General features: G+C 43.2%; 1 protein-coding gene across 6 annotated transcripts in view; it reads right to left on the bottom strand.

Moving 5' to 3' along the window:
- HMGA1 (high mobility group AT-hook 1) overlaps window positions 1-24,273 on the bottom strand; it is an 80,913-nt gene that overhangs the window by 43,928 nt on the left and 12,712 nt on the right. For 4 of the 6 annotated variants that reach the window (XM_088464190.1, XM_088464192.1, XM_088464193.1 and 1 more), the window contains 2 exons: window positions 20,614-20,716; window positions 44-112 (listed from right to left, as the gene is read on the bottom strand). In XM_088464190.1, coding sequence (XP_088320316.1) covers window positions 44-112; window positions 20,614-20,706 — 162 coding nt within the window. In that variant the 5' untranslated portion in view covers window positions 20,707-20,716. Of the gene's footprint in view, window positions 1-43; window positions 113-20,613; window positions 20,797-24,273 lie in introns of all 6 variants that reach the window. The other 2 variants (XM_088464189.1, XM_088464188.1) reach the window with 1 other exon arrangement.

Consider the following 24,273-nt stretch of genomic DNA (forward strand, 5'->3'; position numbering starts at 1 on the left):
CCTCACCTTGCAGACCTATATACATGAGTACTGAGTGGCTTACCGTGCTGTCTTGTGCATCACTCTGTAATTGGGAAGGAGAACTGGGTCTGACCGACTGGCTTGAAGAATCCTGAGTAACAAAAATACTGTATGAAATTACTGTATAGATTGGTGATTTGTACAATGTTACTCTACGGTTTTTTGACCCATCCCAGTAATTTAGTTTTAGGAGTTCTAATTTGTTCATTCTTAGTTTAGGAAAATATCCACATAAAAACACTACTGCACATTTATTTTACACTAAATGACAACTTAAGGGACAGCTTTTATCTGACTTGCCAGAAACTGTTCCAAACACCAAGAGTTATGGGCAGAAGAGCCCTATTCAAATATCCTGCCAAATAAAGTTGTCCTTTGGACAAATCCAAGTTTCTTGCTGAAAGTAGTATCTACATTTCATTAAAACAAAGATATCACTTTGCCTTCATTTTTCCCATAACCTAAAAATGTAAGACTAAAAGACATCTGCAGCGGCATCCTGGTCATCTGTTCATACTTTCGAGGCATTAGGCTTTGGATGTTTGACGCCCACTTTGGAAGTCCTGTTCTCACAGGGGCAGTAGCTTGAATAAATTAGTAATTAAGCATGAACTTCATTTCTGTTTACTTTTTTACCACCTTTATACATTATGCTTTGATATATCCCAGAGTAATGGCTGCCATGAACTATGAAGACGAAAATCCCAAATTATAACTTACCGATACTTCCTGGCAGCTTACAATATACCCTCCCTAATGTGTTTATCCCCAGGAAGGTGAGGAGACACTCAATAGACTAGGGAGCTATAGGGGAAGGAAACCTATATACCCTAAGTGGGCGGTCACCAAGAGGGAAAAAAAAAACAAAAAACTTCCTGTCTAGTACTAGGGGAATGTGATGTAATGCCATAGTACTGGCTGCCATGCAGTAGGAAAAATACACACTTTTTTTGCAAGCAGGGTAAATTCTGGCTGCTTTTCAATGTAGTCCACAAATGCTGGACAGCTTTATTTTTTACACTGGAATTTAGATTTCACTTTGGACACACCCCTCCAAAATCTAAGTCTCTGCCCTACCTGCAGTCAGAGCCCTGGGCCAGAAAGAGCATTGGCACCCCCTCCCCCCTTCCCATTTATGAAATAAGGACATTAAATGCATGTCAAAAAAGGGTGTAGGCACAGTGTGAATCCAATGGCTGCAGTGATGATACAATAATTATACAGTATAAGTTACCAGCTCTGCAAAGGTACTCGAGGTGACATAGCTTCATGTGTAAGGTGTCTGACTGCCATGTGAGAGGTGACAGATTTGAGTCCCGGGTATGACAGTATTTTGAATGTGTTAAAAGGGGATGTGACTGAAGGTGCTTGGGGAGGTGACCATATGGAGGGTGAATCAGCCAGGGAGGAGATGGAGGTGGTCAGGAGATGCCGAGATAAAAGAAAAGGAAGCTACAAGTGAGAATGGATTACAAACAGAACATTTACAGGCCTGTGCAGCGCCCCTTGCCCTGCGCGGTGGTACATTTCGCACCACCGTAGTTACGGCCTTGTTTGCAATGCTGCATGGTTTTATCAAGATGCAGTTGCTTGCTCTATTTTACTCTGCACCCAAATCTGAATCAGACCACCTGTTGGTATAAAAGCATTGTTGGAACAGATTGTTATAACAAACTCCGAAACATTGGACAATAATGCACTGCAGAAAGTAGTATTTTGCCATCATAATGGTGAGAGAAAGGCAATTGACAAAAGATAGACATTATAATTCTTAATAGTATAGTTCGTTCCTTTAGAGAAATTGCAAAGAAAGCCAAGTTGATAGGAAGAACTGTTTTGTAGACCATAAAAAAAAACCAACATCTTAGAAACTGACAGGAAGAGGTCTGGCAGACCAGAGCCAAAACAGAATCAGATGTTTCCGAAAGAAAACAACTTGTGTGATGGGTGGCTCACAGGACAACGGCTGCAAGCATAGCTTAACACTGGTCAAAGTAAGCAAGTCTCCGTTTCAATTTTGAAGAGAACTTCAAGCTACAGGTTTGACAGTTTGAATGGCAGTACTAGTATATAACTGAACACTGGTAGAAGGTCATATAGACTGATGAACCAAAATTAAAAAGTTTTGGCTCATCACGAAAGGTTTGTGTGTAACAGCAACTGTCAAACATGGAAGAGGAAGAGTGTTTCTTCTAGTGAAGATAGAGGTGGTTTGCAGTCTAGGTTTGATACAGGGGCTTCTGGTAGTAGACAAGGAAGAAGAGTTATCGAGAGGGGAGGGGGGGGGGGATACCCTGGGCCCGGGTCAGTCTACAAGACTACCACTATGTTGCACCAGCATAATATAAGAACCACATTCAGTCAAAAGTGTCCTGGTTGCAGACAAGATATGATCCTGACTTCAAAGTCTGTGCAATTGCAATATTGGAGACAATTGGGCCCCAGGCAGAAACAGATAAATGACCACCCATAATAATGCTTGCAGGTGGCATTTACAGTCCCTGGGAAGAAAAAGTACCCACTAAAGTAGCTGAATACATCGAAAAATATACACAAAAAAGCATATTGGGGGAGCACTATATAGGGAACATGTACTCAGAATTTGAGAAATACAATTCTTATTTAGCTGAACTGTAAGACATTGAGGGAGATATATGAGATAGTGGAGTAATTGCCCAAAGCATTTCATAGACACTGCTAGATAAATGACAGTTAGAAGCAAACTGGCCACTTTGGGCAAATTCTCCACATTAGCTTTCTCCAAGGCTTGATACATCTCCCCCCGAGACAACAGTTAAATAGGAAGCAGTGAGCCAAGCAGTTTTTTTTTTTTAAACCCTAATACGGACATTGGTTTCCAGGAATTCAGCAGGAATTCAGTAGGAGGTAGAGATTCTTTACAACTATTTTTGTTCCATCAGGACACTAGTCTAAGACATTTTACCCAAAATAACCACCCAATCCTTTGGAGGATCTCCTAGAAAGAAATTCATTAATGTGGTGGACGCCTTTATCTCTTCCTTCTCTGTTCCTACAGTTCAGCGAGACTGCGAAATCACCGGTTCCATCTTATGACTGTGCCAACTTGAGATATGCTTTCTTACATTGGCGATCCAGTTAGGACATTTTTTTATCAGTACATCGTTGTTTCCTAAAATTGTACTCTTAATAAATGAACAGTGTGTTTTGAAAGCAATGGATTCCCTTTTTCCTTTCCTGAATGTCGAGGACGTCGAGGGTAAGTTTTGTGCACCTGGGGGATACGGGACGCCGCCCCACCAGACACAGACTTGGATACCCCGCGTTTAGGACTTCGATTGACTCACAGCTACACCTCTCCATGGTACACTACCCCAGGTAGTATCACTGACTGCTCTGTATCCCAGCTGATACATACCCCCACCATCCTATATATAACCAGTTCCCCTACTGAGATTCACCGCCATCTATTATATACTCTGCCCCGAATTCCAGTTCCCTACTGAGATTCACCACTCTGCAACAAGCTATATACGTAAGGGGCATTGTGACCCCCAACCTTATTAATTAATAAATAAATCCCTTTTTACACTTTCATCCACTGTGTCAGTTTTACGTACCATACCAAGTGTAGCGCCGACCTCTAATCCACAATTGTTTATCATATATAATTTGGGGTGGGTATCCCCAGAGAGGTCCGCAGCAAGCACTGCAACATATACAGCCACATAATTATCATAGCACAGGTCTCCACCATTTCCTTGATATTAGCTATACTGTTTATCAGTTAATACCCAAGAGACCCGCAGCTTTGTATATATGGGGCTTGTAGATTTAATTAGAAGACAGAACAGCCACGGCTGAGGTATTCTTCACAGACCTAACATCGTCCACGTTACAAGAGAATGGTCAGAAATTCTGCGATAATTTTCTCCAACTAGAAAAACTAGTGAACAAAGAATCTAGATTGTGGTGGGATATCCAAACCCTCAATTGGTATAAAACAAATAGTATAGTTCCCAAAGGACTTAGACTCAAGAAATCCCCCACACACAATACAGACAACCCTTCATTTATGACACAATGGAATGCAATACTTAAAGAATGTTCCATGAATTTGATCACTCTGATAATCGATACACATATGGTAGAACTAGAAAGAGTAAACAAAGAAATAACACTTAACTCACTCCTAGAGCAGTTCAAAGAGGATAATGAATTTCAAGCTCTTGAGAATATTGCTCAGATAAGACTCAAAAAGAATGGAGGATACCATCATAGCGAAAAAAAGATCTAAAATAATCAGAGATAAACTTCATAAAAAAATAGCCAAAAATAAAGGGAGTAGACGACTCACCAAATCTCCCCACAAGAAGAAAACAAAACAATCAACCATCACCAATAGGGACAATCTCCCTAGAACGCCAATATACAAAAAACTTCAGTTGACCTATCAACAATATATGACCAAATTACACACACAAACGGTATCAAACAATAGAAATATAATAATCGGAGAGACAGAGGATCTACAACCAAGAGATCTAGACTCCACATTTGATACATCTCTTCTCCACATACAGTTTCGACGAGAATGATGAATATGACACTATAGCAAGACAATCCCTAGAGCAAGGTTTCAGAATTAACGCATCAGACACCAATATTGACACAAGAAAAGAAGAATCATGGGGAAATATTTTTTTAGATCAAGAAACGGGAAAGAGTCCCTGCACCACAATAGAAAAAAAACAGAAAAGAAAACTAGACACACTAGGAGGGGGATGTAGAGGAGGAACAAATAATAAGAGAAAGACCGACAAAACGACCCAACACGCTCCCACCAACAATGGAATCATAAATCTAAGTAGTATAGAACTGACAGAACATGAAACAAAACTTTTGAATAAAGGGTTGAAATTCGCCCCAACAGCTAAATTGAACAAATTTCAGACATATCTGGATCTTCACAAATTCACAAGGAAACTCACATTAGCTAAATACCACATCAATAACACATATATACAGAAAACACAAGAACAAGACAAATACAAACACACAGACCTCAGACCTAAATCTAAGTTCTATCCTCAACACTTGAAGGGTCAGCTCATAAGCAGTTTTGAATCCTTAGTCACGAAAGACATAGATCATATACAAAGTCACCATAAGGGTAGAACCATGAACCTCACAAAAGCAGAAAAAGATGCATTACAGGCACTTAGCGACAACCAAGATCTTGTCATAAAACCTGCCGATAAAGGTGGCAGTATAGTCATACTCAACATCTCAGACTACAACCAAGAATCACAGAGAATATTGAGCAACAGTTCCACCTATGAGGTATTAGCTAAGGACCCCACAGCACAATTTCATAAAATTCTGAGAGACTTACTGAAGGTAGGTAACGACACAGGGATTCTGACCAAGAGAGAGTACGATTATCTCAATGTAATACACCCGGTAATACCAGTTTTTTATTATCTGCCCAAAGTGCATAAAAATATAGATAACCCACCGGGAAGACCGATCATATCGGGGATTAACTCAATATCTGCTAACCTTTCAAGATACATTGACACATATCTGCAACCGCATGTTAATAAACAGAAATCATACATTCAAGACACTACAGATATACTTAATACCTTACAAGAGGTGCAATGGAGGGATGGTCTATGGCTGTGTACAAGTGACGTCACGTCGCTGTACACAGTCATAGACCATAAACAAGGAACAGAAGCTACAAAATACTACCTTGCACAAGATTGCACCTTAGCAATAGAACAAACCAATTTCATTATCGATGCAATTGACTACATCCTCCAACACAATTATTTTTGGTTTGGGGGGAAATACTACCGCCAGAGAACCGGGACCGCCATGGGAACCAGATTTGCGCCGGGTTATGCCAACCTCTTCATGAGTTTCTGGGAAGACCACAACATCTGGTCAGGGCATAATTTTGGCGCGAATCTGGTCCTATGGCGGCGATACATTGATGATGTCTTCTTTATTTGGAAGGGAGATGAGGAATCACTGACAATTTCTAGGACATATTAACAAAAACAATCACAATTTGATATTTACAACCAACTACAGCCAGTCTAGCGTCAACTTCCTAGACATAACCATATACATAGAGAACCACCAACTCCACACGAGGACATACACCAAACCTGTGGATGTGAACAGCTACATCTTGTCCAGTAGCGGACACCATCAAAACTGGCTTAGAAGCATCCCTATTAGCCAGTTCACTAGAATAAGACGCAATTGTACTAAGATAGATTATTTCAAAACACAAAGCGATGACTTGAAGAAACAAATTTCTTCACAAACAATATGATGTGGAATTAGTAGAGGAAGCATACCAGAAACTGGCAAACACGGAGAGAACCAAATTACTCTCTTATAAAAACAAAAAGAACAACGAGAGCAATCAATTTAAAACTGCATTTATCACCAGGTTCAGCAGAGACACCCAACATCTTAGGAAAATTTTAACTAAACACTGGCATATTCTGAAAGAAGATGATATCCTTTCGGATTTTCTACCAGTCAGACCACAACTAATTTTTAGAAAAGCCCCAGATCTAAAACAGAAATTAGTTAGGAATCACATTAGGACTAAACCTGCAAGACAAACCACTCTAGATAATACGAGCATCATGAAAGGATTTTATTTTTGTGGTGCATGTAACAACTGTAGAGAGGGACACAGCACAACGAAGAGAATTGATCACTTTAAGTCTAACATCACAAATACAACATACAAAGTACGGCAGCATATCAGCTGTAACAGTACTGGGGTCATTTACTTGATTCAATGTCCCTGCGGCCTCCAATATGTTGGACGGACCAAACGATACCTGAAAACACATATCAGAACACCGCAGCAACATAAAGAAAGGACTAGAAACACACTGTCTGTCCCTACATTTCAAAGAAGCACATGGACAGGATCCTAAAGGAATGAGATATATGGGTATTATCCACATAGAAAAGAATTGGAGAGGAGGAAACTTCGAGGGTACACTCAATAGAGAAGAGCTAAAGTGGATATACACACTTAAAACCCTGACACCATATGGCCTCAATGCAGATAATGAAGTGAAGTCCATTATAACACAATAAACCACCATCATAATATACCATTTTCCCCCCTTCCCCTTCTTTCTTTCCTTCTATCTTGAATAAGGAGATCGTATACCAACATGGTGTATATTACCACACCAATAGATTGGTACTATATATATTAATATATATATATATATATATATATATATATATATATATATATATGCACGTATAAACAGGGTGCATATCATTACATCAAGAGACTGGCACCAAGAAATAGTATATGGTGACATGTTTTTATATGTATATATACACGTGCATAGAGTTTTAGCCACGGTATAGTTTTGACCACTAACCTATGTACGGAGAGTATGGGATAACTAACATTGATGCCATATAAATCTATATGCCCACAAACAAGATGGCCGCTGCCCATACATGACTAATAAGACCATAACAAAGATGGCGGCCGCAACAGACTATATAAGGCAAAAGCCGATACGCGTTGGGAACCACACACCGATCACACCAATCTGATCAGAGACTCATCACCACAGCAGAGTCCCACTCCTTAGTCTCCTCGCGGCAACGAGTCGGGCCGCCGTGCAGTGTCTACTGAGCCCAGGAGTTGCACAATCTCGCGAGAGTGCATACACCCAGAAGTCTCGTGGACCGCCGGTGGGGACACCGCTCACCAGCGGCGCATCCTGACACGCGCTGCCCTACACAGCGGAGCCAAGGACCGGAGGACCCCAGACGGGAGAAGAGGATTTCATTCACCCGGAGGTGAATAGACAAGCACGTCGAGGGTAAGTTTTGTGCACCTGAGGGATACGGGACGCCGCCCCGCCAGACACAGACTTGGATACCCCGCGTTTAGGACTTCGATTGACTCACAGCTACACCTCTCCATGGTACACTACCCCAGGTAGTATCACTGACTGCTCTGTATCCCAGCTGATACATACCCCCACCATCCTATATATAACCAGTTCCCCTACTGAGATTCACCGCCATCTTCTATATACTCTGCCCCGAATTCCTATTCCCTACTGAGATTCACCACTCTGCAGCAAGCTATATACATAAGGGGCATTGTGACCCCAATCTTATTAATTAATAAATAAATCCCTTTTTACACTTTCATCCACTGTGTCAGTTTTACGTACCACACCAAGTGTAGCGCCGACCTCTAATCCACAATTGTCTTTCCTGAATTTACATGCATCTATACTACGTGGAGGACTAAGGGGAGAGGAAACAGCCAAAGACTACCATATGCTGGGTGAAGCAGCTTTTCAGTAAGTATATCCCCAAAAGGGGAGCTCTCAATTTTATTATCTATTTTAGTGAAAGCTCTTTAGAAAGTATACTTCCTATAGGGAAGTGTGCTTTATTCACCATCTGGTGGATGAAGAATCAGTTTTGCACTGTTCGTTTTTTATCCCATTGAGTGAATTGATCTTGAAAGTATTATGCCATATTGGTGGATTTCCTTATTACATGTACACAAGGAGACACAAATATATTTAATAAGCGATAAAGTGTGTATGTGTTTGTCCTTTATGCACGGCCTGAGTTTTCCACCTAGCACCAACAAATTCGGCATGGTCTAGGTTTTTAGCTATGTTTGAAGTTTGTCAGGGCCATGGAGGTCTACATGATGCCCACCAAGTAGGTTGCGGAGTCCCGGATTTGAAACTTTGGTTTAAACAGTGCCTAAAACTGCACTGATCTGAAGGCACAGGCTGATGTGTACCAGTGGGGAGGGTCATTCGGCAGAGCTCCAATGGAAGTGCAGTGAGTCTGAGGATAAACGGTCACACTGCACTGACTGTTACGAATTTCCTCCAAGCACATTTTCATATGCCAGGTCTGCAATGTAAACAATGAACTCTGCAAATGTACATCAAGGTCCATTCTTCAACCTGGGCAATGCTGGATCACCCAGCTAGTACACAATATAAAAATCTACAGACCACTGCCTGATGTATCTTGACTGGATCCTGCTTCAAGTACACGGAATCCCAGCAAGTGGGACTCCTTTTTTACTATACAAACAACCAAGTTGTACCGTGCCCCTTGGCACTGGAGTACTATTGAAGATTGTAAAGCACAAGGGAAGATGCTGGGGCTATATAAGTAAATATTAATAAAATTAATTATCTACTTGCGGTTTATATTATTAATTCAACACATGGCTACGTTAGTTCTCATATATTGGTAATTTCCTGAAGCAGCAATGCTTGAATAAGGTTGTCCAAACCCTTCAAAAATTCAAGTCAAAGGACTGATGGAGAAAGAATTAAAACAAATTCAAACTGTCAAAAAAAAAAAAAAGTGTATCACAGTAGCTTAGACACACTGTTCTACGTTGTTTTCACATTTGTAAATCTCATTTTACAGAAGGAAAGCCAAAGTTTTTCTTTTTTTTTAGAACTCTATATAATGGCAGAATTGGTTATAAATGTGTGAACTTTCTGTGCATCATAGATTAAGGCATACACATTAATACATACATTGTCAGAGCAACGTAAAAAACCTGCTTTTTAATCTGTACCATTTTGTCAAAAGTGTGGCTTCAGATATTTGTAGCAGGGAAGGAATTTTTATTTTTGTAAATTAGTGTCCACCACTGCAATCTGTTGCATTTATCCTTCAGAAGTGAGCATTTTAATTTGATGAAGGTTACTGGTCCCAAAATACTCATTCCATATTTAAAAAGACCATTTAATTCCAAAATCAACCATAACTGGGAGATTATTACAAAACTATGGATATTCTTTGTTTACAACTGTTAAGCTGCATACACACAAAGATTTATTGAACGATTATCGTTAAACGATATTATTTAACGATAATCGTTTGAAAAAATCGTTCACTTTCTGAGTCAAACGGTGAACGATTATCGTTCATGCGCGTTCACGTTTGTAGTTCAGTCAGACTTGTCAACTCAACGATTTTCATTAAGGGAATATGCTAAAATAGTTTGCAGTTAAAAAAAAAAATCGTTCATTACACGACAGAAAATCTGACAGAAAATCGTTGGTAACAAAATCGTTGTGTGTGTATGCAGCTTAAGTTGGACATATGGAGAAACAATGTCCAGTTCTATGGTAAAAGGCAACTCATCTTCAAAATACATACAGTGTGTAACATGAAGCAAAGGCCAACAGAAGACGCCATATGATGCCAATTAATCAACCTGAAAGTGAACAAGTAGAGTAAATTTCCTTGAAATGGCTGATGTGAGCATATTTGCTATTTTAGTGGCGTTTGAGGCCTTAAAGACTTTAACCCATCAACTTGAAAGTTAATACAACCAACCCTACAGAGGTAGACTAGAACTATGAAATGCATTACAGTACTTAGAGGGGTATTCAATATGAAACGTTAACTTCACTGTCAAAGTTAACGTTTCATATCAGAGTTTTTACCAGCGTTAAAGTATCGGGCGCGCTCCCGCTTATACCCGTATTCAATATAAAATTATCGAATACGGGAACCTCCGAAGTTGGATTTGCGTAAAGCTACGATTTTTTCCATAAAAAATTTGTAAGACCCCCCTAAAGTTGTAAAAACATGGGGGATCACTATGGGTACCCCCGTTTTAGCCTTTAAATGAAAGTCGGGGATTTAAATAGCCGCAGCAGGTGTTTTTTTCCCGACATTGAAGAAGTGTTGCAGAAGAGCACTTAGGTTATTTTTTTCGTTTTTTTAAGTGCGCCCATCAAATTTGGGGTACATGAAAATGGGTACTAGCATATTTTTAAGTCCCTAAAGTAAGTTTTTAAAAATCCTGCATTTGTGCACCTGCCGCTATAATTCTATTCTTCAAAACACCTGCCGCATACTTGCAGAATAGCCCTGAACCTATTTCCCTATTGTTAAACAATTTTTTCCCATTTTTTTTTTCACCCCAATTTTTAAATTTTTTGGGGTGTCCCTATTTTTTTTTTAAACCCAAATTTATTTTTTTAAGGGTGTCCCGATTTTTTGTAGGACTTTTTTTTTTTTAACATTTCCTTTTAAGGGGACATTCCCAAAACTACAGGCTATTTTTTAATAAGCCTACACCGCCAAACCCCTATTCTGCATTTTTTTTCACTTGCTATAGTGCTTAGAAAAATTATCCGTTTTTCAAAAAAATTACCCTTGAGCCCATTTAAGGAAAAAAACGGGAATTTTCGGGAAATATGCCTGGGACCCCCCTAAAGATGTCCTGACATGGGGGATCACTATGGGTAACCCCGTTTTTGCCTGCTTAAGAAAGTCGGGTTTTTAAATAGCTTTGCAAGGTGTTTTTCCCTGCCGCGGCTATTAGAAGCCCCGACTTCCTTCAGGAGTTAAAAATGGGGGTACCCATAGTGATCCCCCCATGTCTAGACATCTTTAGGGGGGTCCCTAGAATATTTCCAGAAAAATTCCCGTTTTAGTTAACCTGTAAAAAAAAATTAGTAAAAGCCAAACCAGCCCCAGGCTTGCCAGCCAGTGGTGGTTTCTAAAAATACGGGGAACAAAATGTGTAGGGTTCCACTGTATTTTAGAAACCAACACCAGGCTGCAGGGACTAGTGCTGGTTTTAAATATAGGGGGCAAAAACGACGTTGGGTACCCCCTATATTTAAGACCAGCACCAGACCCAACCGACCGGGGTGCAATGCCACAGCCCGGAGACCCAATCACCAGGGCTCCAGGTCCAAAGCATTACACCCCAAGTAGGTCAGCGCAAGCCGGTGATCTCGGGGGAGTCGGGGACCCCCCAAAAAGGGGTCCCCCTCTCCCGAGCACCACAGGCTTACGCTGAAGCCTGGGGCTCATCCCCATACCCCTGGAGCAGTGGGTATGGGGGTAATAGGGGGGCCAAATAATGTAACACTATTGTACTTTACAGTGGAACTATAAGTGCCAGCATGCCTAACATTTTGCACTTGTGGAACTACAAGTGCCAGCAGACATGCGGCACCTGTAATTTCACTGTAAAATAAATAGTTAAAAAAAGAAAACACACACACTGTGCCCAGTATAAGTTTATTACATACACCTACCCATTCACACATACTTACCTATACCAGATGTTCGGTCCCCTTGTCAAGTAGAAATCCATGTTGTCACACATACAGATAGCTCCCGAATGGCTGCTGCCATTAAAAAAGTTAAAAAAAGACAAAACACACACCGTGACAGTATAAGTTTTTTTGGGGTGTCCCGATTTTTTTTTTTTTATTTACTCAGATCATTTCAAGGGGTCATTCTGAAGGGTGCAGGCTATTTTTTTTAAACCTGCACCCCTAAATCCCAATTCTGCACTTTTTTTCGCCACCTATTCAGTGGTGAAAAGTTATCCCCGTTTTTTATCAAAGACTTTTCAAAACTGCAATAAGTCTCTGAAATTGAATACGGTGTAAAAGTAAAACCTGCGATAATGACGTCATACCTCCGATATTAACGCAAAAACGGACTTATCGCTCCCATATTGAATACCCCTGTTAGTGTCTTATTGTTTTGAGTTATTTTATTTAGGCATTCTATTTTTACTCATTTGTACCCTACAAATAAATTGGATTTGGCAGGAGTGCAAAAAGACCAATCTGTAAATGCAGCTCTCATATTTGACATTGTTAGATCAATTTAGCAACATACAAACTGGATCATTCGTTAATTAAGTCTGACACAATACCCCTTTTACACAAGAGCTAAAACCCGGGTTATTGCTGGGTTAACCTGGGTAGCTCCTTGGTGTAAAAGGGGAAAGGGTTGGATTGCCGGGTTGTGTGACCCAGCAATCCAACCCAGGTAGCTTGCAGGGTTTAACACGGGAATAACCTGTGAAACCCTGCAGTGTAATTGGCGCAATCTGGGTCACTGTGACCTGGATCGTGTCGCATGCCTGCCGGTTGGCCTGCTTCAGTGGCGATTGGAGATGACTATCACCAACGGCCCACTTAAGCACCGGAAAAGCCGGGTATCTGCAGACCCGGCTCCGGTGTGAATGGCGCCAACTCATTAAAATCCTGGGTCGGCACTGGGGAAATTCCGGGTCTGATCCGGATTGGAGCCCATTTCCAACCTCTGGGTCAGATCTGGAATTTCAGTATAAAAGCAGTATTAGTGGAGTTGATCATTCCTAAGACATTCTCTCTTTCATCCACTAGGGGACACTGGAGGTGCTTACGCTGGGGTATAGAGGCGTGGATAACTGGAGCCGGCACTTTAAATAATTTAGAAGTGTGAAGCTCCTCCCCCTCTATGCCCCATCAGCCCTCAGTTTAGAAAATGTGCCTACTAGGAGCTGGTCACAATCCGTGTGCTCCAGCAACACATTTATGTTATTTTATTTATAGCATCTTTGACACTTTTAGGTACCCTTCGCCACCTCTCTAAAGGTGGGGTCCGGGTACCTGGCGCCCTGTTCTTTATAGAAGGCAGGAAGGAGTGTACAGTGCTTATACTAAAAGCACTGACAGCTCCTTACCGCCACAGCACACATTCTCAACAAGGCAGAAGAGAAGTGCTGACTGCAGAGAGACTTCTATGGGGGACCACGCAGTGAGTAACCACCTGCGCATCCCCCTGCTCCGCCGCTGCCCAGCGTTGTACAAACAGTGTGCTGGGCAGCTTATGCAGAGCGCTACACGCAGCTCCCTGCTGTCCCTCCTCCCGCTATTACAGGAGACGATGGGCTGCTTATGCAGAACGCTACACGCGGCTCCCCTACTCTCCCTCCTCCCGATATTACTGGAGACGCTGGGCTGCTTATGAAGCGCGCTACAGCGCGGCACCCGGATCTCCCTCCACCCGCTGCTCAGCGCGGCTCACCGCTGTCCCTCCTCCCGCTGATAGGGTGGCACCAGGTCTCCCTCTCCCCGCTGTTACAGTGCGGGGCAGCTTATGCAGAGCGCTTCTCAGTGCGGCTCTCAATCCCTCTCCCCGCTTTACAGTGGCGCGAGGCAGGTTAAGTGCGGCCACCTGCTCTAACTCTCCCCGCTGTACACGCGGTGAGACGCACGGTGGGGGGGGCGGGGGGAGTGTAATGGCCACAGAAGCCATCTTGTGTAGCCCTTCAGGGTATAAAGAAGGGGGCAGAGCTTAAAGGCAGCACGGGTCTCTCTATGCGGCAAGCTGCTGTATAACAGCAGGGCTGCCGTTCCTTATTACACAGCAGCTCATACTGCATCTCTATACAGGAGATTGCAGTGTAAGACACAGAAGGATGGATTCCTCTGCTGCCTTTCCTGTGCTGCACAAGTACATCTCCTGATTACATCTCTGGTAGAGGCTGTAAGTAACTGGGGTGTAAGTGCAGGGGAATCTGATCTGTGGGAGGGGGGTTTCTCCTCCTCTGTGTCCCACAGCCGCCTTGTTTATCTTGTCTGTCTTTTCTGTTTTATGCTGCGTTTCTCTGGGTGACTGTGTACTAGGTCCAACAGAACCAAGGCCTCAAAAGCTGTTTGTCTGTTCCAAGTGTAACAACAAACAGACCAAGCCACATGGCACTGGGTCCACGTTATGTGATGCTTGTATAACAACTGGTTCACAGATGGCGATTACTAGCTCTTCTGCTCCGCCATGGCCAGGAGATACCCTGGTTCAGAGTACAACGGTGCCTGCACCCTCCACTTCCTACCAAAAAAAAAAAAAAAACAATCACAAGAGCGTACTCTGACTGTTCTCCAGTCAGAAGAGTTGGACGAACAATTCCTCGCTACAGAGGATACCGTAGAGAGTGATTTGGAGGAAGTTTTACAAGAAACCCCTCAGGAGACCTCTTTCCTCCCGTCTACTGCTCCAGCTTCCAGAAGACCTTATACTGGACCTTCGTTTCATTCCTTTCGAGCGCCTCATTCCTTTTGGGGTAGAGCCAGAGGTGCTTCCACGCAACCGAGAGGTAGAGGTTGTCCACTAACTGTGGCACGTAGACCAGAGCCTAAACCAGCTGAGAAACGGGTGGCTTGATTGTCTTCCGTCCCACCTGGGGTTTCCTGCGGTGGGAGCACGCTTGCAAGAATTTCAAGTTCTACAGGAGGCTATCAGGTCTCTAGTAGTTTCATCTGTGCTAGTTCCGGTTCCGGAGCATCAGCGAGGTACGGGGTTTTACTCAAACCTGTTTGTAGTGCCCAGACCGAATGGTGCGGTCAGACCCATCTTAAACCGAAGGTCCTTAAAATCTGTCTCTGAAGATGTATCATTTCAAAATGGAACATCTGCAGTCAGTCATTGCGAGCTTGGAACCAGGGGGGTTCTTATTATCCCTGGATATCAAGGAGGCTTATCTCCATGTTCCCATTGGGAACCACACCAAGCTTTTCTGCGTTTTGCCATATTGAAAGATTATTACCAGTTTCGGCATTGCCGTTCGGGTTATCCTCGGCTCCCCGCATATTCACCAAGATCCTGTCAGTCATGATCGCTCCCCTTCGGTCATCAGGAGTGAACATAATCCCTTATTTGGACTATCTGTTGCTCAAGGCTCCATCGGTATCTCTTCTATCAGATCATGCCTTACTGACCTATCACACTAACCCAACACTGTTGGATAATCAACTTCAAGAAGTCAAATCTCAATCCGTCCCAGAAGCTTCTATTTCTGGGCATGATAGTGGATATGGAATCACAGAAGATTTTTCTTCCAACAGACAAGGCCAGGGATATCAGTTTGTTAGTTCAGCTGGTCCTCAGTCCAAAGAAGGTGTTAATGCTTCTTTGTCCGAGTCTCTTCGGAAAGAGGGTAACTGCTTTCGAGGCACAACAGTTCGGCCGATTTCACTCCAAGGTTTTTCAGCTGGACCTGTTAGCACAGGGGCAGGGTCTCATCTGCTTCTAAATCAACAGATCCGTCTGAGCCAGAATGGCCCTTCTCTGGTGGACGTAATCCACAAATCTTTTAGCGGGCCGGAGATTCGGAGTGTGGGACTGGATCATTGTAACAACGGATGCCAGCCTCCGAGTATGGGGAGCAGTAGTCCTCGATTACCACTTTTAGAGGGTCCCCTCTAGAATAGAGATGGCCTATAAATGCACTGGAACTCAGAGCGCTTTACAATGCTCTGATAGAGGCAACCTAGTTTCTAAAGGCTCATCTGGTAAGAGTTTAGTCCGATAACGCGACAGCCGTCGCTTACATCAACCACCAAGGAGAAACTGAGTAGCATGGCTATGCAAGAAGTAACTCGGATCCTCCGGTGGGCCGAGAACCATTCAGTAATCCTGTCGGTGGTATTCATCCCGGGTGTGGACAACTGGGAAGCAGATTACCTAAATTGACAGGATATCCATTCCGGGGAATGGAAGCTTCATCCAGACGTGCTCAACGTGCTGATACGTCGATGGGGATGTCCTCAGGTGGACCTCATGGTGTCACGAATGAATTGTCAGCCACCAGTATACGGGTCAAGAACTCGAGATCCGCAGGCGGAAGCAGTAGGCGCTCTGACAAGTCAGTGGCTCTACGACTTAGTTTACCTTTTTTTCCTCCGATTCCGCTTCTTCCTTGTCTTCTAAAAAAAGGATAAGACAAGCGACAGCCTCTGTAATTTTCGTGGCTCCGAACTGGCCTTGGAGAAGTTGGTTCTCGGACCTTCGATCCCTATTGTCAGACGATCCGTGGTCCCTTCCTCTGCGCCCGGATCTTCTACAGCAGGGCCCTTTCATACACCCCAACCTAGCGCAACTGCGTTTACCGGGGTGGCTCTTTCGCCAGATTCGGCTGCGCATTATCATCGCATCTGGCGTGCTCATATCTCACCCAGTTTCTGCTTTTCCTTCAGACAGGTCTGGATTCTGGCCTTCGTCTGGGAACCTTAAGGGTGCAGGTCTCTGCCTTTTCCATTTTCGTTCAAAGGAAAATGGCCCTCATTCCTTAGGTGCAGACGTTTCTTCAAGGAGTCTTGCGCATGCAGCCCACTTTTGTACCTCCAATAGCTTCCTGGGATCTAAACTTAGTGCTTCTGTTTCTTCAGTCGCCCATGTTTGAACCTTTGGAGGAGGTTGATCTTAAGTATCTGTCTTGGAAGACGTTTCTCTTCCTGGCTCTCGCTTAGGCTTGTAGAGTTTCAGAAGTAGGTGCTCTGTCTTAGAAGCGGGACGGCAGCTGCTTTCCTTGCCAAGGTTGTGTCGGCTTTTCATATCAATCAGCCTATTGTGGTACCGTTGTTGGTGGAGGACTCTGGTGTTTCTTCTACCTTGGATGTGGTTAGGGCTCTCCGCATCTATGTTGCCAGAACAGCGTCCATCCGTAAGTCTGAATCACTTTTTGTCCTCTATGATGCTGTTCGGAGGGGTTGGCCATCGTCTAACCAGACTTTGGCACGTTAAATTCGGCTGACTATTCATCAGGCTTATGTTAGTGTCGACTGTCGGCCTCCTTCGTCCATTAGGCTCATTCCACACATTCTGTGGGTGCGTCATGGGCGGCCGGTAGAGGAGCCTCACGTCACAATTGTGCCGTGCGGCCACTTGGTCTTCAGTTCACAGGTTTGTCAAGTTTTATACCTTTGATATGTTTGCTACTTCGGCATCCCGTTTTGGCCGCCTAGTTCTGCAGGCGACGCAGAGCGCTCCCGCCCGTGGGGAAAACTGGGGGACGTCCCCAGCGTAAGCACCGCCAGTGTCCCCTAGTGGATGAAAGAGAAAATGGGATTTTGGTACCTACCGGTAAATCCTTTTCTCTGATTCCACAGGGGACACTGGACACCCACCTCAGCACTCTTAGCCTGCCTGTTAGGCTTGTTCTGTATGTTGTATGATATATTGTGTGTTCTTCTCCTTTTCTTATTCCGCTTGTTCTCCATCTCCTCTCGGTCTTCATTTTCTAAACTGAGGGCTGATAGGGGATAGAGGGGGAGGAGCTTCACACTTCTAAATTATTTAAAGTGCCGGCTCCAGTTATCCACGCCTCTATACCCCAGCGTAAGCACCTCCAGTGTCCCCTGTGGAATCAGAGAAAAGGATTTACCGGTAGGTACCAAAATCCCATTTTTCAGGAAAGAGGTTGACAACAGGAATAGCAATTCCATAGGTCTCATATGAAATAAATCTTTGGCAATCTCATCTTCAAATAATTCTCCAGAAGATAATTAGGTCTTGCTTCAAAAATGAAAAGTAATTGGTTATCCACTAGTGAAAGATCTGTTATTGTGGATACTATTAAGGTGGAGGTATTGGATAGTTAGAAATCTTCCTGCGAGACCTTAATGCTGGGTACACACTAGCAGATATATTGGCCGATCATGGGTCGTCCAGTGTGTACCAGCAATAGGTCTGAACGACATTGTTCACAAACATATCGCGTCCGCTGCCCTGCGCAGCTGATGCCCAATATATATGTAGATATATTGGGGCATCGTCCTGTGTGTATGGGCGATCAGCCGACCGCCTGTATACTTGCAGCGGCAGCTGCGGGGATGGTTGTTCAGTGTGTATGAACAGCCATCATCTGCAGATATATCTGTTTAGTGTGTACCCAGCTTAATTCCTTTTTTCCCCACAATAATCCACTTTTTCCATTGAGCAGTTAACCCCTCATGCACAAATGATCATTGCCATCACAGTCCTGCCAGGAGGGGAAGTAATTAGCATCCTTTTCACAAAACTCATGATTGCACCAGTGACAGTCACCATGACTTTGAGGAATCGTCGTAACCCAAGTGTCATGACTATTCATTCTGTTCACCCTGGGTAAAGTGTGCTCACAGTACTATGAGTAACAACCTGGCCGTGACCATGATGTGCATTATAGTTTCCCCAAAACGTACTGTAGGTTTCATGAACGTCTGTTTGGTATGAATTGCTAGTTTCAAAACTGTGTCTGCACTGCATAAGCTACTTGCTGAACCAAGTGGCCAGGTGTTCTCATTTGAAGGCAAAGCTTCCTTGGAAATAGTGTTTGCTTTTCACAGTAGGGGGCCCTTATTCCAGCCCTGCACACAGAGGCTTGTAGTGTGTAATTTTATCAGTTTAGTTACTTCAGCTTTCCTGCCATGAAATACCCTTCTTAAGCCAGAGTTATAGGAAGTTTAGGCTCCTGGAGACTTTCTAATTTGCATCTAGATAGATCTTGAGGGGACAAAACAGTCCTTTTCAGCCAGGAAAGGGTGGGGGCTGCTGGGGGAGGGAGTATTTGTTTAACCATAAGGATCAGCCCCCCACACTACTCTGCGTTCTCTATAAGGGAGTAGCTTCCTGCTTAGGAGTGCTCCAATCTTCTGCCTCACGTGGACTCCATCTAAGCAGATCACCAAAACCTAAGAGTAAGACAATTTAGGATTTTGAGCGTTATCCTTTTATTTTATTTAAAATCAATCTGTGCATTTTATCTCTGTAGGTCTTGTTTATTTACCTGTTTTTCTTTGTAACTTAACCCTGGAGATATTTTCTCAATAAATCCTAATAAATTATAAGCGTTATCTTTGCTTTATGAATTCACGTGCCTGGAGAGGGCCATGCTACATCTGTGTGAAAATTGTGGATTTTTAAGTACGATTTAAGTGTTTGGCGATCGCAAGAGCGCTATTCTTAATATTCTTCGTGGAGACAGCGCGAGTGACACGTCACAACCGCCCACCTGTGTCAGGTTGGCGTATCTGAGCGCTGGCTGGGGCACAGCGCTGTAACAGCACCTTTATGGGATGACCCTTCTGTAATCATATCTAGATACCCAGTTAGTCTTTGGAACTACAGCTTATGCTGTAAATGTTGGTACAGTGAGGATACAAAAAGTTATTACCAGGAAGACCAATGTTTCAGGTTGCAACAACATTTTTCTGAATTACTTACTTTATGTACAAGTCATACTTCTTGGTTCAGCTCACTACAGTATCATTACAGCAGGGTCGGTGCAGTGAGGTTAATGGATCTAGAGGCACTGGCTAGTATCAGAGCAAGATTTACACACATGAACCTGCCCCATTTGCACAGATCTCACCATCTCCCACTAGCACAGAAGATCCCCCCCTCCCTTCCCTAATACAAAAGATTTCCACACACATACACACAATCACCCCGTAGCAGTGGATCCTCTTCAACTTTTTCTCCTGTGTGTGTTTCCGCTGTCTGCATATATCAACTTCCTTCCCTCCTCAGTGCTGCTGCTGAGCTCCAATGCCCGAGTACTTCTTGGACTGGTCACCTGATTGTCAGAGGTGTCCATCAGAGCTCAAGGCATGCCTCAGACTGAGGCATGCCTCCATTAGCTATTTTTTTCCCTGTTTTATTGGCTGCTTCGTGGCCCAGCCCCAGGCAGTGTCTGAGTTATCAGAGGTGAGGCTCTTACTGCCTCATCTCTCCCTGTATTTCCAGGGATTGGTGCACTATTGGTAAGTTTCGCCTGTAAAAACGATCAGAATAATACAAAGATAATATTTATAAGTTAAAGATATTTATATTATAATAATCATTTTTATAGTCAAAACTGCCTCCCCTAACCGCACGTTCCTACATTCATTACAGGCAATTTAAATGTTTAAGGAAACACAAGACTGCACAACTACAAAAAATGGAAAACAGAACAAAGTATTATTGAAGAATTGTTCCTACCTGCGGCTTTTTGCGTGGACGACCTCTTCCACGTTTCTCAGTTGCATCTTCTGAATCCCCTTTTGCAGCAGTTTTAGCCTTTGAGTCACTCATGATGAGATTTCTGCAAAAGGGTGCAATCCCAGTTATATGTGGTGGAAGTTACTGAACATTAAAGTTTCTCTTGGGTCTTGCAGAGAACTCCTTACAAAAGAAAATCAGAAATGAATACAAAAAATAAATGTTTGGAAGTCTGACAAGCCAGATATCAGGGTTTCACAAATACTCTTAGGGGTATATTTACATTGTTATTGTTCTTGTATTCAGCAAATCTGCATCATTTAATTCTGTACAAAACAATCTTAACTAAAATCTGTAGTCTCTCTCCCTACTGGTATCTTTCCATCACTGTTCAAGCATGCAGTAATTACTCTTTCTAAAAAAAAAAAAACTAAAATTATGACCCAAACGTTCACTCAAAATACCATCCCATCTGCCATGCCCCTCCAAACTACTTGAAACTTACCTACACTCACCTCTCGCTTTTTTCACTTGGAACAACTTGTTGGATCCACTTTAATCAGGCTTTCGTTCCCAACACTCCACTGAGACAGCACTAAGGTAGTGCATTACCTGATCACTGCCAAGCCTAAAGTAAAATCTAAAGGCCATTACTTCACTTCTTATTCTTCTAGATCGCTCTACTGCATTTGACACTGTTGACCACTCTTCTCATATGAACACTACAATCCCTAGGTAATTCAGCACACAGCCCAATCCTGGTTCTCAACCTACATATCTAATCGATCTTTCACTGTTAGTTTCTCTGAATCCCCCTCCACTTCACTACCTCTATCATTTGGGAGTACCACAAGGCTCAGTCTCGGGTCCTGTTTTTCTCAATGTATACTACATCTCTTGGAAAACTTAGCCCCTAAAGAGGTCAGTATCAACTGTATGCAGATGATACTGAAATCTACCCATCCTCCCCAGATTTGTCACCATCTATATTGGTCTGCATTACTGAATATCTCTGCCATTTTATCTTGGATGTCATCTCACCACCTCAAACTTAACATTACCAAAACAGAATTAATATTTCCACTGGCTAACAGTAGTTAGCAACCTGATATCTCTATCATGGTTAAAACACAACAATCAAACCCACCCCACAAGCTCGCTGCCTAGGTGTCATTCTAGAGTATGAACTGTCCTTTGTTCCCTACATTCAATGTCTTCAAAGTTACATACATCTAAAAAACCATATCCAGAATACGACCATATCTTACACAAGACACTGCAAAAACTCCCATTCATGCACTCATTGGGTCAGTTACAAACGGTAGACAATAAAAATGTAAACAGGGAGTAAATGGTCGACACCTGTTATTTGTTTTTCTAACTCTAATCTTCACCCTAATCCTAACCCTCCCCTTGGTGCCTAACCCTAATTATCCATCCTAGTACTTAACCCCAACAATAAATTTTTATTTTTAAAAAGGGTCTACCATTTCTGTGTCGGCCATTTCCATGTCAATCATTTGTACCCGTCGACCAAATTGTCGACCTTTTGAATGGAACCCCTCTTCTCCTGCATTGATTATTGCAATAGTCTTCTTACTGGTGTTCCCCAAAACAGACTCACTACTAAAATCCAGTTTGAATGCAGCTGCAAGGCTAACCTTCCTCGCTAGACATTCATCGTCTGCTGCTCCACTCCAATTGGAATCAGTCCCTCCACTGTTCTCTACCGTATTCAATATAAAATATTTTTACTTACACATAAGACTATTAACCAAAACTACACCAACATACATCTCTTCACTTACCAAAATATCTACCAACCCTACCTTTCTGCTATGCATAAGACCTGTGTCTCATCCACATGCATCACTTGCTCCCATTCATGTTACAGAACTATTTTCAAGCTTTCAGTGAAAACTACTCTTCAGACAAACTTATCAAATTCCATAGCCATTCACATAACCTTCATAAGCTAATCTATACCAATTGCATCCCCACAATTTACATATTTTCACTTTCTTAAATTTCCCATCCTCTGATTGGGCCATACAGCCCACCAAAAACCTCTGAAGTCCTCCTGGGCCCTTAAGCAATAAGTAGTATCAATGCCTATTTCCCTATGGATTGTAAGCTGTCGAGCAGGGCCCTCTTTGCCTCTATGTTTGTCTGTTATTACCCAGTTTTGTTTTATTAGTTTGTTTCACATTTTTAAAATGCAGCAGTATATTACAAACAACTGTGCTGATCTAAATTTCTGAAACCATATATTATAATCCTAAAAATAATGAATCTCTATGTTAAAAAAAAAAAAAAACCTGCTCCTCACTTATCAGAATGTTATAGATTGTTACAATCTGATAATGTCCAAGTTGAGACAGTATACCATTCTCCATCAATAGTCTTTCGATAACAGCCATAGCATTCACTCTGTCTGGTGCCAGACCTAGAGAAAGGGTACTTCTACCCGTGCCGAAGGCGGGCGCCTGAAAAGGGTGTGTGGCTAATGAAAGGGGGCGTGTATTTATGACGCGTCCCCTTTTCGTCACTCTTGGTGGCGTGCCCGGCACTTACTGACATGCCGGGCAGCCCCCAAGCACTGCGGTTACTGTGAATGGTTGCTGGGCGCATGCTCCTGGCATCCATTCACTGGCGGGGACCGCTGCACCGCTGTTTTCCACACCCGCTGGACATTGCGGCCCCCGGGAGGGGACAGAACCCGCAGGCTGTTTCAGCGGGTTGCCACGATGGAGGGCAGGGTGCTTTCTGCCCTTCAGAAATAGGGCAGGGTACGGCACCCCGCTGAAACAGCCTAGCGGGAACTCTAAGCCACAAATAATTTTAAATAGTCACAGTATACACGGTTGCAAGTATTAGCAAGTGGAAACTCAATCCAAGAATGTTACTCACTCCCAGCGGTGTTTAAAGTCTGTGCTGCTTGCCGTGTACAAGCTAAACAGCATAATTAACAGGAGCAGACTCAGAGTGATTGACAGGAAATGCCGTTTGTGGGTGGTAACAGGGGGAGGGTTCGGCCAAATGCAGGCATGCCAGTGAGTTTGAACGCTGTTGCATTGGGCGTGCATAAATGAGCCACTGCGGTGTCATACGCAGTCTGAGGCCTCATAGTGTGCGCTGAAGTTAACAATTCCAGAGTGAGCTCTGACCAGCCTTAACTTTGCGTATGGGTCAGATGGTACTCTATTGCACTGATGTTTTTGCAGTCTTGCTAACCATGTGCGTGTAGGTGAAGTGGGCGTCCTTATGCAGTGCCGACTTTGCATTGCGATCGCTATGGATTAGCATACTGTCGCAGCTCAACTGTGTGCATACGCTACATTGCGATCCGTAGTGAATCAGGCCCTCAGTTAGTAATTTACAACTGAGTAGCTGCTAACCACTTAAGTGCCAGCTCCTAAACCCCCAATACACCCCATGGTCAGCAGTGTTCCCTAGAGCACAGGGTCTCAAACTCGGTCTTCAGTACCCAAACAGTGCATGTTTTCCAGGTCTCCTCATAGATTCACAAGTGAAATAATTAGTTCCAACTGTGGACCTTTTAAAATGTGTCAGTGAGTAATGAATACCCCTGTGCACCTGCTAGGTGACCTGGAAAATGTGAAGTGTGTTGGGTCCTGAGGACGGAGTTTGAGAACCACT

The sequence above is a fragment of the Taudactylus pleione genome, unplaced genomic scaffold (assembly GCF_031769625.1).
Source record: "Taudactylus pleione unplaced genomic scaffold, aTauple2 ptg001607l, whole genome shotgun sequence".
Taxonomy (NCBI): Eukaryota; Metazoa; Chordata; class Amphibia; order Anura; family Myobatrachidae; genus Taudactylus; species Taudactylus pleione.